Raw genomic sequence first — 23,301 nt, 5'->3', positions numbered from 1 at the left:
GCAGCCCCGAGTGTGTGTCTTAGGAGTGAGACAAAATAGGATACTCGGTCAAACTGGTTTATCAGTATGCTAAGGTCGTCCGCAAAGACAGTGCAGCAAGGGCAGAGGGAGAGAAAAAGAAGAAGAGGGAGAGAGAGAGAGAGAGAGAGAGAGAGAGAGAGAGAGAGAGAGAGAGAGAGAGAGAGAGAGAGAGAGAGAGAGAGAGAGAGAGAGAGAGAGGGGGGGGGGGGGGGGGGGTGGGGGTAGAGAGAGGAGGTATTGTTCTTGAAATAGCTTTGGGGCATTGTATCTCTGTTATTGTGTGTGTTGGAGGTTTGTTTGTCTGTGTGTGTGTGTGTGTGTGTGTGTGTGTGTGTGTGTGTGTGTGTGTGTGTGTGTGTGTGTGTGTGTGTGTGTGTGTGTGTGTGTGTGTGTGTGTGTGTGTGTGTGTGTGTGTGTGTGTGTGTGTGTGTGTGTGTGTTTGTGTGAGTGCGTGCCAGATGTGTTGGTAGAGGAAGGTCTCTGTAATGATTAATGTTTTGTTCGACGTAAGTGTTTGTGTGGATTGTCAACACTGTGTTTTTATTTATATGTGGGTTTATTCATGTCAGCATGTGTGTGTGTGTGTGTGTGTGTGTGTGTGTGTGTGTGTGTGTGTGTGTGTGTGTGTGTGTGTGTGTGTGTGTGTGTGTGTGTGTGTGTGTGTGTGTGTGTGTGTGTGTGTTTGTGAGTGTATTTGGGTAAGGGTGTATTTATGTGTGTTTCAGTGTAGGTGTATGATAAGATAAGACAAGCCTTTATTGTATCCTTGAGGAAATGTTTTGCCCAGGTATTCTAGAGAACACAGGTGACATAGCGGCACACAGCCTCTCCATATACAGACAATTTGTCCGTATACACGTGCAATCAAACTGCAGTTAACATCCATTAACACACACTAATATAAAAACACTTGAACATACCCGCCAAGATAATTGCATGATTCTTTATGCCAAGGTATTGCACAGATGACCGAGTCCAAGATATTGCACATTCCCCCTCAATAAAACCAATAACGTTAATATTGCAATAGTGCTCCACGCCAAGGGATGATACAATAAATGAGTGTTTGTCTCGGCTGCCTGTGTTTGTGTGCTCTCTGTTTGCAGCCCAACTGCCTGTGTGTGTGGGTGTGTGTGTAATGGGTGTTCCCAGGTGATGCAGGGAAAGGGGGTGGAGTTTAATCCTCAGTTTGTGTTTGTGTGCAGTTGAGTGACTAGAAAGAGAACCAGGCAAAGACACATACCGGGAGAGTCCTGGCGAACAAAGAACCAGAGAGACATAGAGACAGAGAGGAAGAGAAGGACAAGTTAGCTCAGTACAGGAGAGCCTGAACACTCAGAGTAAGACAGATGAGAAGAAACGGTATCCATGGTGTCTACACTTTGCTTGTCAAGGTTTCCAGGAAGCTTGCAGATTTCTACCAGTCTGGACTTGCTGAGCAGAAGGTAACAAGTGGGGAATCATTATCCCTCTTTCTTTTTGTCCTTCTTTCTTTTTGTTGTGTGCGCTTCTCCCCTGTGTGAGAGATGCACAGCCACGGGTGGATCTGAACCGGAGGCAGGGACGTGCAGAGACACAGGGCAGGGTAACAGGTTAGATGTGTTGACTGTTGAGGTAGCTGTGCGATGAGCCAGCCTTAAGAGAGACACCGTGACAGGATGTGGGGAGCGCTGACCTTTTTGGATTGAGCCAAGGCAAGGTAATTCCAATCAGGAGGAAATGGTACCAAGTAAAGGGGCATGCTACCGACCACTCATTGCACTCATAAGTCACACGGTAACAGCGCCGGTGGGGGTTGCATTGTATTGAGTCACGCGGTGACTTTCCTCTGCCTGTCTCAGCCTGTACTTCGAGCCATGGAGACATTTAATCATCTGTTTTGGGGGAATTCTAAGAGGGATGGGGAATTGAGGGACTTTATGCTTTTGACATTCAGTTTGCATAAGGGAAATGGGCCCGTGTTTTGTTTCTGCTCCTGTATGTTTTGGATTTGGAGCCATCGGCCTCCAAAGGGAGTTGCTTTGGTGTGGGTGCTGTGGATGAGGTCATCTGACACCAAAGATGGCGTCCGATGGCGCTCTCGGGCTCATGCATGTTTCATGATGGAAAATCACGCTGGTGTTTGGCCGAGGGCTTCGGTGTCAGGAGGAGTGTAAGTGATATTGATTTGTGTATTAGTTAAAGACGGCTTTTGAAATAGCTTTTCCCTCGTTGCTAACGCAAGTGGTCGGCTGGCTGCTGGTCGAGGCGTCAGTCATACGTCCCCAAAGTGCTCTGTCTCACACTAAATTATATCAACACTATGTGTCACTCTGGTTGTTGGTCATCTCCTGATTATAGATCTATTATCTATCTTGTAAAACTGCAGTCATACCGATCCAACAGCGCACCCCTTAACTCGTGGTGTGTGGTCTGACAAAAGGTCGGCCCCTGATCGCTGTTAACCTCCATGGTTTCAGGTAATCTACCCCTCGATATGTGTGTCAACTCTGCTTGGCTTCAGTTGTGTTGGACTGATGTAGGGCTCCCGAGAGACCGGAAACCAGAGGAGCGATGGATTAGAGAGAAAAGAGACGTTATGGAAATGAAGTCACAGAGTAACCGTACAGCCGGGGGCAGCTCCGATACCTCTGTGCTGTTCGGCAGGGGAACTCGATGACCTCAGACAGATACCCTCATTGTACTCTGTGGTGAAGGTAAACAGGCTTGCACGCAACGTGAAGATAGCGTATTGAGGTTGCTATGTGTCTACCATGTAGCCGTTGAGCAGACACTTTCATACAAAGCAACCCAGTGTGTCCGGATACAGATCGTTCCTCTAGGAGCCGGTAGAAGTGAGGACGTGTTGTTTATGAATGCCTGCAGGTGAGGCTGCGATCACTGGGGATCGACCACGGAGCCTTTCGGCTGGAAGTCACTCGTCTGTCTTGTCCTTCTCAGGTCACGTGGTTTGATGAGTTGACAGATTTAAACTGATCTTTTCTATCTCATTATGGAAACTTTTTATTATCATCCATCTGTGTTTTTTGTAGTTGGCGGATATGGCAGCAGCTGGTTTTTCATGAGTTGCCTATTGAGAATGAAAACACTCAATACAGTTCATTGATGCAGTAGTTAGTGATTTTCTGTGCGTTTACAGTTGACTGTTTGTGCAGGTGTGACTGTTTAGTGTGACCATTTGCATGCGTGTGCGCATGGGTGTCTTTATGTGTGTGCTAGGGCTGGGTATCGTGGCCAATTTCCTAAATTGATTGGATTTCGATTCATACAGTGTGGCATCCCGGCCGTTGCCAATTAAAGAGATTCAGAGCACCTGAGGAACAGGTGGAGAAGCAGGGCTGAAATAGCCCGCTTCTCCACTCAATCTGGGCTCTCCCAGCCCCGGAGCTCCTGCACGGAGAGACCGGTCCTCGTGGCTGACGGGATTCCACCCACGAAGGAGGGGACCGTTGATGCCTCCCAGGTTTTACGTTATTTGTGCTTTGAGAGACTTTGTTATGTTCTGGATTAAACATGCCTTTTTTGGCTTTTCTCCTCAAAGTTGTGTCCTGTTTGGGAGGAGGTGGTTCGCTCACCGTGCCGGGTTGCCACAACGGTTCTGAATCTTTGATTCAATCTGCTCTTAAATAATGAATGGCTCAACTGTGTTACCAAATACAAATGTACTTTTTTTTTTCACTTCATCTTAAACAACAGATTGTAAGTGCAAACTTGTAAATTGGACAGTTTAAATTTGAGCTGTAAACAAAACTGTCTCAAATCTCAAAAGTGCAATTTTGAAATTAGAAAGGAATTGCAAGTGAAAGAGTACTTGAACTACAACATTCTATCACTGCAAATTGCATTAAGGCATTGTTTATTTAAGTGCAAAAATAATATTGGTAACAAAAAAAAGAAAAAATGGATCTCATGCCCTATGAATCGCTATTGCAAAATTTAAATGAAATCGATCCAAAATCGATTAAATCTATTATTTTACCCAGCCCTAGTGTGTGCGGTATGGTGTTCCTGACGACTTATTTCCCTGACGGTTAACAAGACCTTTTGTGAACGACCTATCTCTCAAATAATACGTTAGAGACCAAACATGGAAAAACATTGTGTTTTTTCTAAGAGCCTTTTGCTAAACTTAATTGAATTGTTTTTATAACCTCTTTTAATTGAGGCTGAAAAGTGTGACATTTTGCTACATGCATAATTGCAGTGGGACCTTCATGCAGGGAATGTGTTCCACACAATCGCACCAGTTTGCTTTCCTCGCTCCAACTCAGTAGGATTATTGAAGACATAAGTGGGCCTGAACATGACTGGGCGGATCATGGTGTCTTTTGAGACGGACGGCAGTGATTGACGTTCCAACAATGGGCCTGTGGAGCGAGCAGAACAGTTCAGCCCCGCCATGTTCCTGGCTGGAGCGAGGAGCGCTGCTGTGAAATTGTCATCAGATGAAAGGAATATATGAAATGATTGATAACATGTTTTGGGGAGCCACATTAGGTCTAATCTCATGCACATTCCCGTTCTTACAGGCATAATTCTATCAATGATGAATGTTGTGCATTCGCGATTTATATGTATCAGCAGAAATACTTTTACCAGAGAGGGAACAAAAAGCGTTTAACCGACTGCTGCTCCCGGTGCCGAGCACAAACAATGAGCCGACCGCTCGTGAACATCCCTATTGCCCATGTCTGTCAAGCGTGTTTTTGTGTGTGTGTGTGTGTGTGTGTCTGTGTGTGTTCTGCATCTATGTGTTTCGCGTACGTGTTAACGTCATGTTGTCGTCTAATTCAGGTGGACCCCTCACCCATGAAATCCACGTGGTACTGCCCTCTGGATCTGGTAAAGCTCTAACCCTAACCTCTGGTCTCCTCCACTCTGTCTGCCTGGCTCACCTCACAGCTTCATAGATCACCTCATAGCCTCATAGATCTACCGGCTAGAAGATGCTTTTATGATGTCCAAAGAGACGTACCAGATCTGTGTCATTAGGGAGCAGGGAGGGCTTAGGGCTTCTTGCTCAAGGATACCCACAGGTTAGGCTGTGGTCATTGGGGATCAATCCCAGTACCTTTTGTTTGGGGGTCAAACCCTACACTCTCCTGCCCCACATTTAACATCATACAAGTAAAGTTTGGACTCAAAGTCCATATTCTAAACACATATGCTCTGCAAAGATGGGAGGAGAGGGGGTCATCAAATATCATAATATTACATTATAATATATCATAAAACATATACTATACACGCTGTGTGGAACCGTCAATCTCGGTAGACTATAGGGCTGATGGATGTTGGGTGTTCTCTTGGTAGTTGGTGGCGTGATGTATATATGTTAGCAACAAAGAAATCATAAAGACTATCATAAAGATAGTAGAGCTTCAGGTGTCCATAGGCAGTTAAGATACATGAGCCATGGGCCGTGCTTACTTACTAACTGCCGTTTTCACTGGATTCCCCCCACAACTATAAAATTACAAACTAAGCACTGCATTGCAGAAATCAATGCAATGCGTGGACGCAACATCTCTGAGACCCGAGACCTTTTAAAAGGAATGGATTACATCTCACATCTCACTTCACGTCCAGAAGGCTGAGACCTAATTAACTATGCCTGCTGGGATACTGGTGTTCGGTTACCAAACTGAGAACAGCTCAAGACTGCACCGATCACTGATGCAGTTGTATCGTCAGATGACCGCATGTTGGCCGATGGCATCGCCCAGAATTAGTTTCTGTCAGCTGCATTCACGTGTGTTTTATTAGAACCAAAACTTGGCTTGGCTTGGTTTTCAGTTGTAGTTTCACATTTCAAATTTAAATTCTGAATGACAAGTATTTAACAATCTTGATGCCTGCCCAATCTGTACTTTCATCAATACAAGTTGTGAACGTCATCGTTTTTGAGATCATTTCCTGATTCTTCTCATCTCAATGGTGGTGGTGGTGGTGGTGGAGGTGGTGGTAGTGGTGGTGGTGATGGTTGTTTGATGTTGACTCTCTGGATCCAATCAGCTCATATGACCCTAACTGAACTGCTCACTGTCTTCCTCAGTCCACAGTCGCTGAGGAAGAGGAGGATGGAATCATCTACACCGTCGTGGTCAAACAACATCCCAGCACCCCCAACAGGTCACTGGTGAGAATACACCTGTTTTTAAATGGATTTCACAAACATCACACTTGACCAAAGTATAAAAAACATGTGGAGCAACAAGAGGGGGCCAGAGGAGGTGGTGTCTGATTGGTTCTCTCTCTCCTGCAGTCCAAATCTGTCTCCCGTTCGCAGTGCGTGAAGGCGGGGACGGAGGAGAAGCTGGTGCTGCACCTCCTCCACTCCTTCGCCATGGGGGACTCCTCCTTCATCGCCGTCTTCCTCTCCACCTTCCGTTCCTTCACCTCCACCCGGAGGGTCCTGGAAATCCTCAAAGACAGGTGGGGCACCGGGGGGTCTTCATCCCACGGGTGGGGTGGTGTTATGGTGCCATGTTGTGTTGTGGTGCTGTATGGGATTTTGGTGCCGTTATGGACAAAACGGTGATGACAGGACACGGGGTCGGAACACGGAGGGAATGACTGGTAGCAGGTCGGACTCACACCTGTTTATTTGTGCATTGTAGTTTTGTGTCTTTTCTCTCCCCTTCTTTCCTCTCTGTTAACCTTCTGCTACTTACATGTAATACTAAAGTGTAATCGTCAGCCTTTCAATTATAATGCTTACAAGTATGAGCATTACTGTGGTGTGCATGACTGCACACCACTTTATTGAGAAGAAAGTATTTGCAATAGAGCTTGACGGTGGTAGCACAGGTATATCGAAAAGGTCGCTTTTCATATGTTTGTGTGTGGATGTATGGAGCTCCCTCGGGGGTTCGGGTAATGTAAACAGTAGGGTCCAGGAAGGTAAACCTTCAAAGGCATACTGGCACACACACCAATGTGGAGCTGACAAGATGCAGCTACAAGTTACATAAGGGTTTGTTGCGACCATGGATGTATTCTTCTTTTTATTTGGCAAGTAAGTGACTCATGAAAAGTGGGTAGAAAAGTGGGTAGACTTCTGACAGACTCCTATTAGGGGCCGCCCTGCTGCCCTCCCATCTTCTCTTGTACACACATCCTACCCTGCTCACGAGATGTTTTCAAACTTCCATTAACCTTTGAGTGAGGACAGCGCAGAGGCTTAAGGGACATGGTCAGACGAGCAGGGTGAGGGCCATGTGGAGGGTTTGGGTTAGACAGACAGATAAAACAGATTACCCCAGACCACAGAAGTAAATATTCAACTTAACTTAAAGGCCATTCTCCTTATAGAAGACGGCATCGGATTCAAAGCAAAATTTATTATTAATAATTCGACGTGGTTCCGTCCCCCTTGTGCTTTGAAACCATGAAGTCAACGCTACTCTCTTGTTCAACGTGTGTGTGTTTACCCAGTGTGTCCACAAGAGTGTGTGTTTGTGAGGTTCCTTTATAGACTCCCGACGGGAAGCACCTGCGCACTCCCGACTCTCCCCGTCGCGTCTGTGTTTTCAGCGTGGGGCTTCATCAAAGACTTCCTTTTTAAGTGGATTTGAAAAGGAACAGTGTCGTATTGAACAGACTATATTATCACAGAAGTCAGGGCTGCTCTTTATGTGCGCCAAGTTCTCACAGCGAGCGTGCGAGAGAAGTGAGACTATTTGAGGAAAATATGTTATTTAAGTGGGAACATATCTCTGTCGTCCTCCTCGTCGTTCAGCCCTTGCAGTGACAACAAAGTGTTTTAAATTAGGTCATTACCAAGCAGGAAGTATTATTTCTGACACTTGGGTGTGTTTGCGTTTGAAGTCGGGTAAAACTTGTGTTTCATTTTAAACTTCTTGAGCTAAAAGTGTCTTATGTTCCTTCTTTTGTTTTTCATTGTTTTCCCAGATTGGAAAACCCACCGGGAGACAATGCAAGAAGCCACACCAGACAGTCTTTCAACGAGTGAGACAACAAATATATATCAAGAGACACCATTTCACTTTAACTTTAGCTATAACCAGATAGTGTGAATTTGTGTGTGTGTGTGTGTGTGTGTGTGTGTGTGTGTGTGTGTGTGTGTGTGTGTGTGTGTGTGTGTGTGTGTGTGTGTGTGTGTGTGTGTGTGTGTGTGTGTGTGTGTGTGTGTGTGTGTTTTTCTTTGCGATGTTATCATATATAAGGTCTTATATATAATGACAAGATCTTGTATGCATTCGTGTTTTTTATTTTATTTTGCTCTGCATTTTTATACATGTTAAATAATGATGTTTACATCCAGGGCAGTATGTATGGTATTGGCTGTATATGTGTGTTCAGCACATGTACAGTATATAACACAACTCTCTCTCTAGGGCAGTATGCATGGTGTTCAGCACCTGGCTGTATGTATGTGTGTATATATATATATATATATATATATATATATATATATATATATATGTATATATATATGTGTATTTATAGAACATACAGTACAGTATATATAATACATCTCTCTCTAGGGCAGTATGCATGGTGTTCAGCACCTGGCTGGCGGAGTACCCAGAGGACTTCCAGACACTGGGGGACCCCACCTGCCTGCTCCACCTCGCCCCTCTGTTGCCTAGCGACACGTTGACGGGCGCCGACCTGTGTGCACGAATCCTGCGCATCGCAGAGGAGCTCAGCGAGAAGGCCCTGCTGTCGGACTCACGCTCATGTAAACACCACGGGCGTCACCACCAGAGGGGATTCACCTTCTGTCAGACTGATAAGGGTGGGAGGGACAACAAGCACAGTGAGGCAGCAAGTTAATTACACAGAAAGGCACAGGACGACCAAGCCACGTCAATTACATCTTATAATACTTACATACTTATTATAATATAATACTTACTCAAATATGTATCATGTGTACAATAAGTATGGTCATGTCCCTAAAATGCGATTGAAGACCAGTAAGAGGTCAAGGTTGGGGGCCTTTTATAGGGCACTGTGGGCTGGAGGCTTTCAGGGAGGGCTGAAGCTGGAATCCCCTGCTAATGGTGTGTAATCAGAACACGGAACTGGCAAGGGAATGCGAGAACTAGAGTTTGGCGGTTTATTAAGGTTGTTGTTCATTGTTTCACTGTGTGTCTTCCCCTCCTCCCCCAGACCAGCCTCCAGACCCTTCCCCTGATACCTCCGCATTTGAACCCACCAAGGTCCTGGTCTTCCCAGCCGCGCTCATCGCTGAGCAGCTCACCAAGATGGAGACGGTAGGATCGGCTCGTCTCTTCTTTTATTCCCCATGGGGTTAAACACAGTTCCGGAACTTCGTTACCGTTTAAATTCGATCCTCTCTGTAGACCAGACGAAGGTATCCGAATCAGCTCCCTCTTCGTTCTCACTTCATAACAAATATCATTTAAATGAAACAAATTGTATAAACATTTTCTAATTTGGTTACACATATCAGTTTTATTCTCCTGCTCTATTTTTTTAAATGTATATTTTTATATAATATTATATTTTACCTCATTTTGATTGTCACCTTGCATTCAAATAATTTTTCCATGCCTTTCTTCCCCACTGTCTCCCTCCCTCCCTCCCTCCCTCCCTCCCTCCCTCCCTCCCTCCCTGCTGTTCCCCAGGAGCTGTTTGTGCGTCTGGTCCCGTACCACTGCCTGGGCTCGCTGTGGTCCCAGCGGGACAAGAAGGGCCACGAGGACGTCTGTTGGTCGGTGCGGGCCACCGTCCGTCAGTTCAACCGGCTGGCCAACGTGGTGCAGGCCTCCAGCCTCTGCCCCATCCACCTGAAGAGCCAGCAGAGGGCCCGGCTCCTGGAGAAGTGGATCAGCGTGGCGGAGGTGAGGGACTCTATAAGCGGCCAATCACAAAGGGCCAAACGGAGGGAGACCGTTCGGAGTGCTTGTGGGTCTCTTTTGGAGCAGGGCTGTGCGCCTTAATGAGGCATTACCATGGTGATAACAGTAAGAATCGGCTTCTGGACACTGTTGGACCTTTTCTTAGGTCTTTTCTATGGTTCATGAGCGGAGCCGCCCTGTGACCCGCCCCCAAACTTGACCACATTGTAACTTGTATTTGCGCTAGGAAAGCCTTTGAAACACGTGAGAACCACCAAAAGAAGGCAGCGCAGCACGAGAACCATAGGGGACAACCTAGGGGAAGAGAAAGGCCTCTCTGTGTTATGCATCAACCTATCAGAGGTCAAAGGTTAACTCTCAAGGAAAGAGCACCTGCTGAGTTATCAAAGGTGAAAGATGCAGGATGAGTGCAGCGGGTAGGGTGCGTGGGCTCGATCCCCGAGGTCCACAGTGTACCTGTAGGGCTCTTATCTTCCTAATCCTAAAGCAGTGTGTGTCAAAAACAATGTGTCAAAAACATTTGTTCAAAGTTTGTCGTCTCAAGTGTTTCAAAAAGGAGGACTGAGAGAGAGACACGATTGTTGTTTATTGCTTAATATTGTAAAGTCATACATATGGAGGAAAGAACGGTTCTTCAAGTCAAGTTCCATTTTCTTGATCTCCTAAGTAAAAAAGCTCTCTCTTCCTCAATGACACACACACACACACACACACACACACACACACACACACACACACACACACACACACACACACACACACACACACACACACACACACACACACACACACACACACACACACACACACACACACACACACACACAAGACACACCCATGCATCCTGTTATGGCTCGTCATGGACAAATGGCTGTCTGGTATTTTCCGAACATCAGCTAATTCCGAAATGCTCAAACATCTTACTCTATTTGTCTTACAATTATACTCCAAAGTAGTGTACTGGCATGCTTAATAAATATAAATAGTAATGCGTATCAGTTTTTGATTCATCGTTTGGAGCAGTCTGTACATGGATGTCTGTGTGCATATTATATGAACCTGGAGAGTCTGGTCTGTGATTCTAAGCATCTTTGCTTTTATTTAGGAGTGTCGCGCCAGAAAGAACTTCTCCTCGCTGTACGCCATCGTGTCGGCGCTGCGCAGCAACCCTCTGCACCGGCTGCGACGCACCTGGCAGGAGACAGACAGGTGTGTGAGACACTGTTCATCATTACCTGGGCAGGAGACAGACAGGTGTGTGAGACACTGTTCATCATTACCTGGGCAGGAGACAGACAGGTGTGTGAGACACTGTTCATCATTACCTGGGCAGGAGACAGACAGGTGTGTGAGACTGTTCATTCATTACCTTGGCAGGAGACAGACAGGTGAGTGAGACACTGTTCATTCATTACCTGAGCAGGAGACAGACAGGTGTGTGAGACTGTTCATTCATTACCTAGGCAGGAGACAGACAGGTGAGTGAGACACTGTTCATTCAATACCTGAGCAGGAGACAGACAGGTGTGTGAGACTGTTCATTCATTACCTAGGCAGGAGACAGACAGGTGAGTGAGACACTGTTCATTCAATACCTGAGCAGGAGACAGACAGGTGTGGGCGACTGTTCATTCATTACCTAGGCAGGAGACAGACAGGTGGGTGAGACTGTTCATCATTACCTAGGCAGGAGACAGACAGGTGTGTGAGACTGTTCATTCATTACCTAGGCAGGAGACAGACAGGTGTGGGTGACTGTTCATCATTACCTGGGCAGGAGACAGGCAGGTGTGTGAGACTCGTCTCTGCAGAAAGACCACACAAAACACCAGGAGCATCAAAGTACTATCAAATTTACTTTGAAGTAAAGAAATCGTTAGGTCTCCTTGGATCATTATGAGTGTAAAACATCAACAGTTCTATCAAATACCTTCTACTTGTGTTTTGACTGTCGATTCCAAAAGAGAGGTTCTACGTTCTCAAACGCCATCTTTGTTTTGGTCACATGAACGGAACAGGGAAGCAGTGAGGAGGTACGAGGAGCTGTCGGAAATCTTCTCGGACAAGGACAACTACTCTCAGAGCAGGGTCCTACTGAAGGGGGTGAGTGGCCAATAAGTACACAAAATGCATAACAAAAAGTAGGGAAACAGTTATGAACTCCAACCACTTCACAATTACAATGAAGTTCATGAGCCAATCCCATGTACGCTATTGGTCAGTTACCTTTTTTTGCTGGCTATGCAGCCAGGACTGTGAATTAAACCCTCCCATTTATATTGTTCCGATTTTCCCGCCTCATGGAATCCATCGCAACAGATGTCCGAGCTTTTCATTCAGGAAGCCTCGCTGAGACCTTTGATGTCGGGGAACACGGCAGCTTTGATGGGCTTTCATATTTCCACCCATGCGTTAAAATTGCCTTGATCTCAGCGTCTCAGAAGAAGAATGAGACGTCTTTCAGAGGAGAGCGTTGGCCGCCGACTCATCACAACTCCACCAAACGTGTTGAGGAGGTCATAGTTCAGCAGGGCTTTGACGCTGCGTTTGTTCCCCCCTCCGTTTCAGGAGGGAACGGCGAAGTTTGCGATCCACGACAACCGAGCCAACAACCGGCGTCATCCTGGGGTAACTCTTAGTCTTTTTTTTTTACGTTTTGTGGTTAAAAAAAAAACTCAGTCACTGCACTCCCTCAGCCAAACAAACTATAACGATTGAAGGGCGTATTTTACAGATGTGTGTACAATCAGCCGTTTTATAATCAACCGTATAGTGTCATCGCACGTGGGAGTATCCACCCAGATCTGGATTAGACCAACCAGATAACCCAGTTGACCGTACCCAGTGATGCATCTGCTCTCTCAAGCTGTTTGTGATAGATTTTGTAAGGTCTAATAATGGCTAATGAAGATCACACATGGTGGTATATTAAGGGGCCGTTCAGAAGTGAGAAGTGAAACCATGACGTCATGATGGTTTGGGTTCTTCTGTATTTCGATGTTCGTGATATTGTCATACTGAGTTAGATTTTCAATTGTCGTATTATCCAGAATTTGACCTGGAAATGAAACTTGATGTATTGAGACACATAAACAATATGAGTTATGTAACCGTGCTTAGATCAGCAGAACAAAAAAGACTGCTTCCAAATGGGTTACGCAACACACACGCACACACGAGCATACACGCAAGCACGCACGCACGCACGCGCGCGCGCACAGGCACACACAGGGTTATATTTATACTATTTGGAGCACTTTAAGGCGTGTGTGTGTGTGTGTGTGTGTGTGTGTGTGTGTGTGTGTGTGTGTGTGTGTGTGTGTGTGTGTGTGTGTGTGTGTGTGTGTGTGTGTGTGTGTGTGTGTGTGTGTGTGTGTGTGTGTGTGTGTGGGTCATGATGTCCTTGCTTGATATCTATCTAATGATTCATCTGACTTGTCTTCATGTGTTCAGGCCAGCGCCCAGGGCACAGTGCCTTATTTGGGCATCTTCCTGACGGACCTCACCATGCTGGACACAGCCGTCAAGGACAACCTTGAAGTCAGACCGTTAATCTTATCTCCACACTAGCGTTAGCTACAACAAACAACAAACACACATTTAGCTATTTTGTAATAACTAGCAATAGCTACAAGTCAGCAAACTGTTTGCTCTTCTGTCATAACTAGCCTTGGCTACAACACTCTAATCCAAAAGCTTTTCTTTACCAAAAGAAGATCAGTCAAGATCAGTAATTAGCATGTGCATAAACTACAACACACCAGGGCTGATCATGCTGCTTCAACACCTCCTCTATTTTTCCCCCCCACAGAACGGATACATCAACTTTGACAAAAGGAGGAGGGTATGTATCATAATGTTATTTATCCTGTTGAGAACTTAGGGGACTCACAATGACGTTGTTTTAGATACATGTCATCAAGAGGTCCTGACAGGTACACACCAAAGGGGCTGCTGCCGAAAAACACCAAACCTCAAGCCTAGAGCGATATGATAGAGTGCATGCGCCTTCAGCCCGCTCCCATGGTCAGCAGTGAGCACTTCCACACCGCAGCCAGAACTCAAGTGCATTGTGGGCCTATTTATTCCGCCTCCACCTTCCCTTTCGGACACTTTTTTTTTTCTCCAGCTGATTCCGGCAATTCCATTACATGACATTGACCTAGATGAGTGAGTCCGTGTTGGACTGCCTCCAGTGTGCAAGAAGGTTCAGCTTCTGTTTGCGCTCTAGGCTTGAGCTCAGGTGTGTAGGCCTTTAGGACATCTTGCTAAGTGAGTACTTACAGGTAGGCTGCGGAGGTTGGGGTTTGAACCCAGAACCCTTCCGCTGGTCTGTTCTAACACCCAGCTACTGAAGTACATCCATGGGTGCCTGTCTTTGCTTCCGGAAGGTTCTTGACCATGAAAGCTGAGATCAAACCTTTGATTTTCAACAGGAATTTGAGGTTTTGGCACAGATCCGTCTCCTCCAGTCCTCCTGTAAGAACTGTGTGTTCTGGTCCGACCAGACCTTTGTGGACTGGTATTGGAGCGCGCCAACCTTAACAGAGGAGGAGAGGTCAAATAAGCTAACATATTGGATAAGTTTACTTTTATTTATTGCAGAATCCAATTTTTTTAAGCTGACCTGTCTGTCCATCTGCAGTTACAGACTGTCCAATGAGATCGAAGCCCCTAGCGAACCGAGCCCCCGCGTCTACACGCCTACCGTCATCATCACAGAGTGCGCCAGGTGAGCAAGATGACGCCAAACTAATTGTACAAATATTAAGAAAAAATACTTTTCAAGAACTTTGGCAAGAGGTGGTGGTTTTCAAAGTCTCAACAGGACTCTGGTCTTTGTGATTGTATTTTTGACAGTTTGAGCGCTTCCCAGACGAGCCTAGCGAGCGACTGCGATACCTCCTTTGACTTCCCTTCTCCTGTCAATCAACTGCTCTCCAAATTTGCAAAGGTAACTGTTGAATAACAATATGAGTACTGGCTGTTGTCAATGTTGATTGTGGGAAGGAAAACAAGATAATATTTGATTGAAAAATACAATTCTGAACATAATAAGGACAGTTCAGTGTCTATTGATGACAAACGCAGATATATCTTCCAGGGACGCTTTAAATTTTTTGTGTCGTTTGTGTCGTCATATATTGCAATGGGTTGCTAACCTACAACATAAACACACATACGCACACATACCCACACACAGACCTTATGACTGAAGTGTAATCAAGTTCAGGCAAATGTGGTTCCCAAACCATCCTTCAATGTCATCCTCACAGCCTTTCGTTGCTATGACTACCACATCCACAGCACATGAAGTCCCCCTCGGTCTCCTGTCTCGACGTGGACACTTCCCCTCCCACCAACGAGTCCAGCCCGGTATCGTTGACCCCTTCGACGCCCGTCAAATCACATCGCAGATCGGTCTCCTGCGGCAACAACCCGTCCTATAACAGCCAGGGGTCCGGGCCCGACATGCGCATCATCAGGATACGGATGGACCTGCAAGACGGCAACCTGTACAGGAGCATACTGGTACGGCACCCCCTATAGCGCCACCACTGGCAAAACGCGTTATTGCAGCTATTGCGAACCGCATACCGTAACATAGATTTGGGCTGCGATCAGGGTTTGAATTAAATCTCCGGTTACTCTTAGACAAGGGTTTGATCTGGAGAAAGTTCATAGTAAGGAAGTTATAACATTGTAAATATTACATGAAAGGGTAGTGGATTCAACTGGCCATGACAGTATGTCCACAGCCTGACCTGTAGGGATCCTTGAGAAAGACACCCTAACCTAACAAGCCCACTACTTGAGTTCACTGTAAATCACTTTGGATCAAAGCATTTGCTAAATGAGTAAGAAGTAAATATGCCAGAATGCTTAAAGTAAGGGATAATGTACAGTACAGCGAGTTTTTTACAGTGAAATAAACCCTCTCAGGTTGATGCAGTCTTGAATCAAGCTGAATCACACACCTACTTACTGAAGAAATCCCATGACTACTTAATAAAGAACCCAAAAATGATTTATTTATTTAAAATAGATAATAGATTAAATTGATTGTGTCTGTTGCTGTTGGAATAGCGTCCATAGTAACGGTCTGTTGTTCGTAGCATCCGTCTGCTATACAGAAACAACAGACCGACGCCTTGCTTGACCAATCAGAAACAAGTATTTAACCAGGCTGTGTAATAAGGGGGGGAAATAGTCATCCAAATCCTGAACCCCGGTTGGAGGCAGATGGCCTGCATGATGAGCACCCCCCCCCCCCCCCCCCCCCCCCCCCCCCAGTACAGCATCTTGAGGAACGTGTCACGTGTGTTGAGGGAGTGGTCCTGCTCTTCTTCTCTCCATCAGGTGACCAGTAACGATAAGACCCCCACTGTGGTGAGCTCGGCGCTGGAGAAGCACAGCCAGGACACCAGGGAGGCCTCCAGATACGAGCTCATTCAGCTCCTCCCTGAAGGAAAAGGTCGTCCATGGGTCCCTGTTGGAGGGCTCTCTTTCACAGCACACCTCGACATGGATATAAAGATTCTCGGATTAGCATCGACTTCATCGATGATTATGCTGATGTGTAACATTATTTCTGCTATTAAAAAAGCAAAAGCATTTTTTACAATACTTGCATTGCTAAAAAATATACAACTTTATTTTAAAAAGATCCAAATTGTTAATCCCATGTATGTATGAAATAATATTATTATAATAAATCAAATATTTTTTTGGACATAATATGAGTAGTTTAACTGAAATACAAACGCATTATTGGCAGTAGTGGTAGTGAACAGTATATGCTAACTGGTTTTTAATGGAATATTGCTCATACTTATTCAAGCGTGTTTTTTTCCTGTTTCTTGTTGCTACAGAGCTGATCATCCCCGCCACCGGCAATGTCTTCTACGCCATGACTTCATCGAGCGTTGACTTCCTGTTGAGGAGGAAAGGTGGGAAAACTCTGCTTGGTCCACAGCCAATCAGCACAGAGACCAGCGCAACGTTCCCTCGAATCAAGGCCAAGGGGCGGAGACTCGTCCGAACTTTGTTTTGACATCCAAAGATCCACCCGGTGTGCTTTTCTCTCTCCGTAGCTCCATGATCCACTGCTCTCCTCAGAGTAATGTCAAGAATGTAGACGTCCTGGAACATGGCCTTGTCTCAGAAGCACACATCTCTAAAGCTAACCAGCCCTGCACTCTCCCCCCATGCAAAGCGCTTCCTCTCTCTCCTCTGGTCTACTCAGCCTCCCCTCCAGCAGCCTATGCCTGGATCAAGTCTCCACAGGTCGGGACACCAGGAGCTCTGAGCTCCACCTTGCTTTTCCTCACACGGCGCTGACCAAGCAATGAATGGGGGCCATGGGTGATGGAACCGTTTTGATAGCCAATGGAAGCTCTGGATGAGAAGCTGTGGCTCCGCCTTGTGATTTTCCAGACCAATACCCCGCAGTGGGACACGTCTTAACACGATGTAGAAATACAGTCAATACAGTTTTCCGACAAAGGAAAAATTACAGACCATGGAAAGTTATGACTGGAAATGGAAAAAGAAATCTGATGCAAGCATCAATGTTTGTGTGTGTGTGTTTGTGTGTGTGTGTGTGTGTGTGTGTGTGTGTGTGTGTGTGTGTGTGTGTGTGTGTGTGTGTGTGTGTGTGTGTGTGTGTGTGTGTGTGTGTGTGTGTGTGTGTGTGTGTGTGTGTGTGTGTGTGTGTGTGTGATGTCAGGGCAGTGTTTACAGTTATAAGGATTGTTTGTAGTTTGTCGTGAGATTGCTAGTTAATTGTAAAAAAACTAAAATGAGCACTGATGATTTATCGTTTCAGAAATTACGATAAGGTCATAAAACGTGTTGTACTCTGTATGCCTTGATAAAAGCAAATGCATATATATATGCAAGAAACCTAAATTTAGAGCACTTTCAAAGCTTGTGTCTTTACCTAACTATTACATGTAATACAGCACAGAATGAAAATAAATCGAATCAACCAAAACAAGTTGACAGGAAAACACTAAGAAAAAACAACTAGTAACATCACCGCTAACAGGCTAACGTTTCCAGTTACGTTTCATCAAATCGTAAGCCAACGCTGATGTTTGGTTCATGTTTTAAACTATGTTTGATCAGGGTGACCATGTCTTGACCTCATCATTATAATCTGGGTCCTCTAACCAATTACATCTATTTGGTTTTTAACGGAACTGTCGATGCAAAAAAAGCCACCTACGCAAAACTTAACTTTTCAGTGCACTTTTTTTTACGTACAACATAAAGCCTCCATCTTCGATATGGTGTTGTGTGTCTCTTCAGTAAGTAAGACGAGCCACACAATCTTTAAAGCAACCAGCTTACAAAGAAAATGGAGGACAGTCGTTCTTCCGACAAGTTCCCTCTCAATGAGTTCTGGTGACCTCTGGTTCGTCCAGCCCCGTCGGAGCCAATGAGGCCTGCTCACAGACCGATGGCTGGGGCGCGGTCGGGCCGGAGAGAGGATTATGGGTAATTTGCGATGGCGGCTTGTACGCCTATGGTGTGAGCGCATTTGCTACACTGTTAGTTGTTTTTAGTGCCTTTCTCCTATGGGTGCTTATTTTTCTTGTATTTGCAATTGATTGTATACCTTCCGTGTGGATGTGCAGTCATTCAAAGCGCTGTCCCGACCCACATCAAAAGCTATTTATGCACTACATAAAGTATGTCTTATTTTTGTGGTAATAAATTTACTTTTATATGAAGTCCAGTTGCCATTTGATTCACTATCCAAACTGACCAAAAAGTTAAACAGGTGTCTATGATTTCTTTTCTAAATAATGATTGAATTTGTGTAGAATTATTAGAAATTAGAAACAAACATCCTCTTGCTAAACATATTTATTCTGATTCAATCATCACAGAAAATATGTAAAAAAAGACAGACATCAACATTGGATAAAAAGACAACCCCTGAACAAGCCACAAAATACATCTCCAGTGTAGGCCTACAATACATGATTTTGACTTTCAACAAACATTAGGTACTTAGTCTTAGTAATTCCGTGATCAGTGTATTTAGCAGCTAATACAGTCTGAATCATAATAATACAAAAATAAAAATAAATGATTTTTCATTTAGATTTGATGGTTCATACAAAAGCATAAATCAATCACCTGAATGGCAAATGAGATTTTGAACTCTTCACAGCTGTTTAAAGCCTGAACAGTCATTACTTTAGCTTAGCCGTTAACGTCCGCTGCATCACACATCGTACCGTTGCTACAATCCATGCAAGACAGGGCGGAGCTGCGATAGGCCTTCCAAACCACAGGGTTCTGCTGGCACACGGTACCCCCGCCCCGCTTCTCCTCCGCCTGGATCCTGTTGATGTCCCCCACACACACCCAACCCCCAACGCCCCGAGACCCAGACCCGCTCCCAGACCCAGGCGCCTGGGTACTCACAGCCCACTTTGAGTGGTCTGCGGAGGCGTTGATGTTGGCTGTGTGGCCCGGGTTCACGACCGAGACGTCAAGGACCTTCCAGGGCCCTGTGCAGCTGGAGGGGAGGTGACCCTTGGCGCACACCCAGAACCGGACCAACAGGTGGGACTGCAGGGTAGGGGCCACCCAGGATGAGTACAGGTCTGGTCGCAGCAGCCACATGAGACAGAAAGCAGCAGAGGGTTTAAATGAAGGCCATGTGAGGTCACCCGAGCTTGTTTGCAGCATTTATAGTATTTTTTGTTTTATAACAACACATGCATCTAAAAAGGTACAATATGCATCATGGTAACCATGCTTTTAAAATGGGAACTGCAGTCCAAATTCACAATATAGGAGGGTTGTGTTCGTCTAGGGAGAGTTGTGTTCCCCCACCTTCCTCCTCCCTGGCCCAGACGGCACAAGGGTACAAGACGAGCCGAGGGCAACATTACAATTCGAGACAAGCGCAATTATTCTATTTCATCAGTGATAAGCGACGACGAGTCGTACACGATGATCAGCTTATAAAAATCTTTGGAATTTATTCTTTGTTTGCAAATTATAAAGCCGCCATGTGGAATCCCTATTGCAATCCTTCTGTGCTCCAGGCTGTCCCAATCTTTCCATTGCAACTGCTCTGGTAGTTGCTCTAAACTCTGCTGATATTTCCCGGCAATTTTATGGTTTAGAAGTAGCACCGTACATTTGTTACATATTGTACTTTTAACATATGACGTTTACATTTTAGTTTTATGATCCATCAAGAACTTCTACTATGATGTTATTTTAGCAGATGTTTCTATCCAAAGCGACAGTAAATTTTATAGAAACATGTCATTAATGAGCAAGTAGAGGTGAGGGCATCTTGTATTATTATGTATGCAACATTTTCCAGTGGAGGTAAAAAAGGACGGAGGTGAACAACAGATGACAAATAGCCATCTGAACAGCGACGAGGGTCGTGAAGACATCATCTTTGGTTCACCCAGAGAGAATATAAGTAAGGTTTTAAACACTAGACTCTCCTGGCTGCAAACCTGTGTCTTACCATTATTAAAAGCAGATCCTTTTGCAAAATTGAGAAAGTCGGTCCCATCGAGGGAGGTGAGAATCACGCTGCGATTGGTCATCGGCTTGACTTGTGGGAAGACCTGAAGCGCCGGCATGCTTTGCTTGCAAAGAGTGAGTAAGGCGGGGACCGCGGTGGCGAGGGATGGGGGGACGTCACAATCGTACACTGTAGGCTGGTTGATCAGTAGCTGCTCTCCTGAAACACAGAGGAGCTATCGTCACACTCACATCTACTAGCTACTAGCTTCCCTCCCCAATGTCTGCTGCCAATAATTATTTAAAAAATATCAATAAATAAGGACAATTCATCGCATAACAATGAAATGACTACACAGTTAAACGCAAAACAGAAAATGTACTTGTTAGCATGTCAGTTTATTTCAAAATATGTGTCAACATAGCGTTGCTATGTTTCGTACCGCCCTCATTTCTCATCCTAACATCAGAATGGGTCTACTCTCACCTATGGTCTGGAAGTGCTTCAGTGGGTAGGTGACGCAGAGGAAGCTCTGCCCCTTCTTCATGCCAGTCGCGGGGTACGAGTACTGGCCATCGGCCCGTGGGGGAGGGAACTTAGGCGTGCTGTGGACCAACCAGAAGCCTTGGGTTTTGTCAAGCAGAACCACGCCTACGAGAAGGATTGAATTTGGTCAACTGGCAGGAAAAAAAGCTTTTCATAGTTGCTATGACACCGTAAGGACACAATAAAAAAAAGCTATACACAAATATAGTGCAATAACACTAACACATTTGAATAAAAATAGATGATGTGATGGAACAACATTTTTATCGCGAGTGTGTTGCTATAGAGATATATACTTTTGTGAAGTTGACAGTGTAGTCCTCACCCTTAGTGTGGCCCTTGGTGTTCTCAGAGTTCCTGAGCCCTGGGGCCGGTTTATGGGGCTGGTCGTTATACAGGATGTACGCCACTTCCTGGTTCTGACCAAATATGGACACAAACATGGACAACATAAACCGTGACTTCATGTTTTTAAGATGAGATAGGAAGATGAGATGAGATAAAGTGTAGTTTATAATCCCATAAGGGAAAATTGGGTGAGCAACAGAGAGTACAGGACAGGAATAGACTTTTTAGGAATGGGAACTGCAAAATCGAATATACTACGTTTTTTAGTCTTAGTCTTGAGAACAAACATATAACCAAAACACAAAAACACACACACACACACACACACACACACACACACACACACACACACACACACACACACACACACACACACACACACACACACAAAATACAAGAGCACCGAGAAAAACACAAAGCTTGGTGCATTCAGACTGATTCAACCTCCCTAACAAAAGCTCAGCCCAATCTCAGGCATGCATCCCCTACAGACAGAAGGAGGGCATGGATGGAGAGAGCCAGACCTTGTGGCTGCCGTACAGCTGTCCCACGGTCCTCCCCGGGGCCCCTGCGGTGCTGTTGGCATTGAACTTGCCCTCCGTCCACCCCTCGCTCCCCTTCTCCAGCAGCAGGTACATCAGCCCTCTAGCAGGGTCCTTACTGCCCTTCTGATTAGGCAGCTTGTAGAGGTAGTACCTGGTGGAGAGCGAGGTAGTTCTGTGATTAACATTTTTTAAATAAAATGTGATTTTCGGGTCAAATGACCCTTTGAGAGCGACAAGGCCAGCAAAGCAGCTGCAATAGAAAACGGGATCAAAGTGGAAGACAAGCATAGCATGGAAATAACCTTCATTATACGGAGGGAGAGAGCAAGGAAGAGGAAGAGAGAAAGAGAAGTTAGTAATGTCCCTCATGATTAGCATTTCTTCCTCACGTTTCTTTTTGTTTATACATTTATTGCTATACTGAATGTTTTCTTGTTCTCTTGTAAACAATATTTCAATCGCTTTTTTTAATGTTTGCTTTGGCAAAGCAAGAAGTCTTTTTTTTAAATCCCAATAAAATAATTTGAATTGAATAGAGAGAGAGTGAGGGTGAGAGAGACTTACAGAGAGAGAGAGATAGAACGCATTTGTGTGTCTATGTTGTCGTGGTTGAAACATAATTCCAAATAAATAGCTTTTTTTATTTCATAATTTATTTTTTTAAATAATGAATGACGTTAAATAATTACTTATGCTCACCAATCGACCGCTTCCCCGTTATCGTTGTAGCAAGTGATAGGGGATGTGTCTCCCTCTGCTGGTTGATGCAGGATTAGCAGGGCAATGAACAGAAACATCTAGGATTAAAAAGATCGTAGGCACACAGTAGTCAGTTTTGGACAGCATAAACGCGAAACAACAATTCACCCTGCATTACAAGCTTATTTATGATTGGGATTAGGGTCGCATTTAAAAAGATTGATCAAATGAAATAGCACCATACATAATTCAGTCTAGGGTTTCATTTAGACATCATTGCGGAATCCTTTTGCCATTCGGTTAACATGTTGTTAAAGCAGATTAAATCGATAGCATAGAGATGAATAATAAATAGCACAAACCTTCGACACGAGGAAATAAGTCTTGACTATATTCAATGAGTTTAATGAATTGAGTTCGTTCCTCATTCCGAAAAATTGTTTCGGAGGACTTTTATTTAGTTTGCATACGCACCTCGGGACGTGACGTCAGGCAGTGGGACCAATCAGCGGTCTCCTAAACAATGAAACAATGCATGCAGAGCCTTATTTGAAGGTGGAACCTTGTCGCCTTCAAAACGGTCGGCGTTTCCGGAAGGTTCAGACCTTGAGCTCGGAGGAAAGTACCGCTGTTGGGTCGGAGTTCGGAGTTTTCGAATCGTTTTCGCTCGGAGATCACGTCACAACAATGGCTGCCCATTTCATTGATAGACTAAATTAAACTTGCAGTAGTGGTGCCGAGATGATGCCTCATGAAACGTCAAAGCCTCTCAGCCAGA

At 45.1% G+C, this 23,301-nt stretch overlaps 2 protein-coding genes across 7 annotated transcripts in view; one reads left to right on the top strand and one right to left on the bottom strand.

Annotated features, from left to right (window-relative positions):
* Positions 1-19,946, top strand: part of rgl2 (ral guanine nucleotide dissociation stimulator-like 2) — a 26,512-nt gene extending 6,566 nt beyond the window's left edge. Inside the window, exons 1-19 of one of the 4 annotated variants that reach the window (XM_056603103.1) lie at positions 526-1,466; positions 4,816-4,863; positions 6,077-6,160; positions 6,287-6,456; positions 7,936-7,992; positions 8,532-8,728; positions 9,163-9,266; positions 9,642-9,857; positions 10,981-11,084; positions 11,894-11,978; positions 12,444-12,503; positions 13,329-13,415; positions 13,687-13,719; positions 14,312-14,433; positions 14,521-14,607; positions 14,736-14,829; positions 15,183-15,407; positions 16,236-16,350; positions 16,748-19,946. In XM_056603103.1, the coding sequence (XP_056459078.1) occupies positions 1,371-1,466; positions 4,816-4,863; positions 6,077-6,160; positions 6,287-6,456; positions 7,936-7,992; positions 8,532-8,728; positions 9,163-9,266; positions 9,642-9,857; positions 10,981-11,084; positions 11,894-11,978; positions 12,444-12,503; positions 13,329-13,415; positions 13,687-13,719; positions 14,312-14,433; positions 14,521-14,607; positions 14,736-14,829; positions 15,183-15,407; positions 16,236-16,350; positions 16,748-16,929 (2,166 nt within the window). In that variant the 5' untranslated portion in view covers positions 526-1,370 and the 3' untranslated portion in view covers positions 16,930-19,946. Of the gene's footprint in view, positions 1-525; positions 1,467-4,815; positions 4,864-6,076; positions 6,161-6,286; positions 6,457-7,935; positions 7,993-8,531; positions 8,729-9,162; positions 9,267-9,641; positions 9,858-10,980; positions 11,085-11,893; positions 11,979-12,443; positions 12,504-13,328; positions 13,416-13,686; positions 13,720-14,311; positions 14,434-14,520; positions 14,608-14,735; positions 14,830-15,182; positions 15,408-16,235; positions 16,351-16,747 lie in introns of those variants that run through there. The other 3 variants (XM_056603104.1, XM_056603101.1, XM_056603102.1) reach the window with 3 other exon arrangements.
* On the bottom strand, positions 18,712-23,301 carry dnase2 (deoxyribonuclease II, lysosomal). Of its 3 annotated transcripts, none has more exons than XM_056603111.1 (7): positions 22,998-23,301; positions 22,524-22,621; positions 21,804-21,975; positions 21,257-21,350; positions 20,872-21,036; positions 20,386-20,604; positions 18,712-19,498 (listed from the first exon to the last, which is right to left on the bottom strand). In XM_056603111.1, the coding sequence occupies exons 2-7, from the start codon at positions 22,619-22,621 to the stop codon at positions 19,092-19,094; spliced, it is 1,155 nt and encodes a 384-aa protein (XP_056459086.1). In that variant the 5' UTR covers positions 22,998-23,301; the 3' UTR covers positions 18,712-19,091. The 3 variants fall into 3 exon arrangements, with proteins under 3 accessions (XP_056459086.1, XP_056459084.1, XP_056459085.1); XM_056603109.1 differs by having other exon boundaries at positions 22,886-23,300; XM_056603110.1 differs by lacking the exon at positions 22,998-23,301 and adding an exon at positions 22,886-22,991 and having other exon boundaries at positions 21,257-21,344.

The sequence above is a fragment of the Gadus chalcogrammus genome, chromosome 11 (assembly GCF_026213295.1).
Source record: "Gadus chalcogrammus isolate NIFS_2021 chromosome 11, NIFS_Gcha_1.0, whole genome shotgun sequence".
In the NCBI taxonomy this organism is placed as follows: Eukaryota; Metazoa; Chordata; class Actinopteri; order Gadiformes; family Gadidae; genus Gadus; species Gadus chalcogrammus.
The sequence above is the reverse complement of the archived record's forward strand: the minus strand, read 5'-3'. Positions and strand labels throughout refer to the sequence as shown.

Bases quoted from the DNA above. Each gene is read 5' to 3' on its own strand.
- dnase2 (XM_056603109.1), bottom strand. From the start codon at position 22,951: ATGAGGAACGAACTCAATTCATTAAACTCATTGAATATAGTCAAGACT. The intron at 22,622-22,885 runs GTTTGTGCTATT...TTTTAATCCTAG, and splicing joins CTTATTTCCTCGTGTCGAAG to ATGTTTCTGTTCATTGCCCT. The intron at 21,351-21,803 runs GTCTGGCTCTCT...ATATTTGGTCAG, and splicing joins AGCTGTACGGCAGCCACAAG to AACCAGGAAGTGGCGTACAT.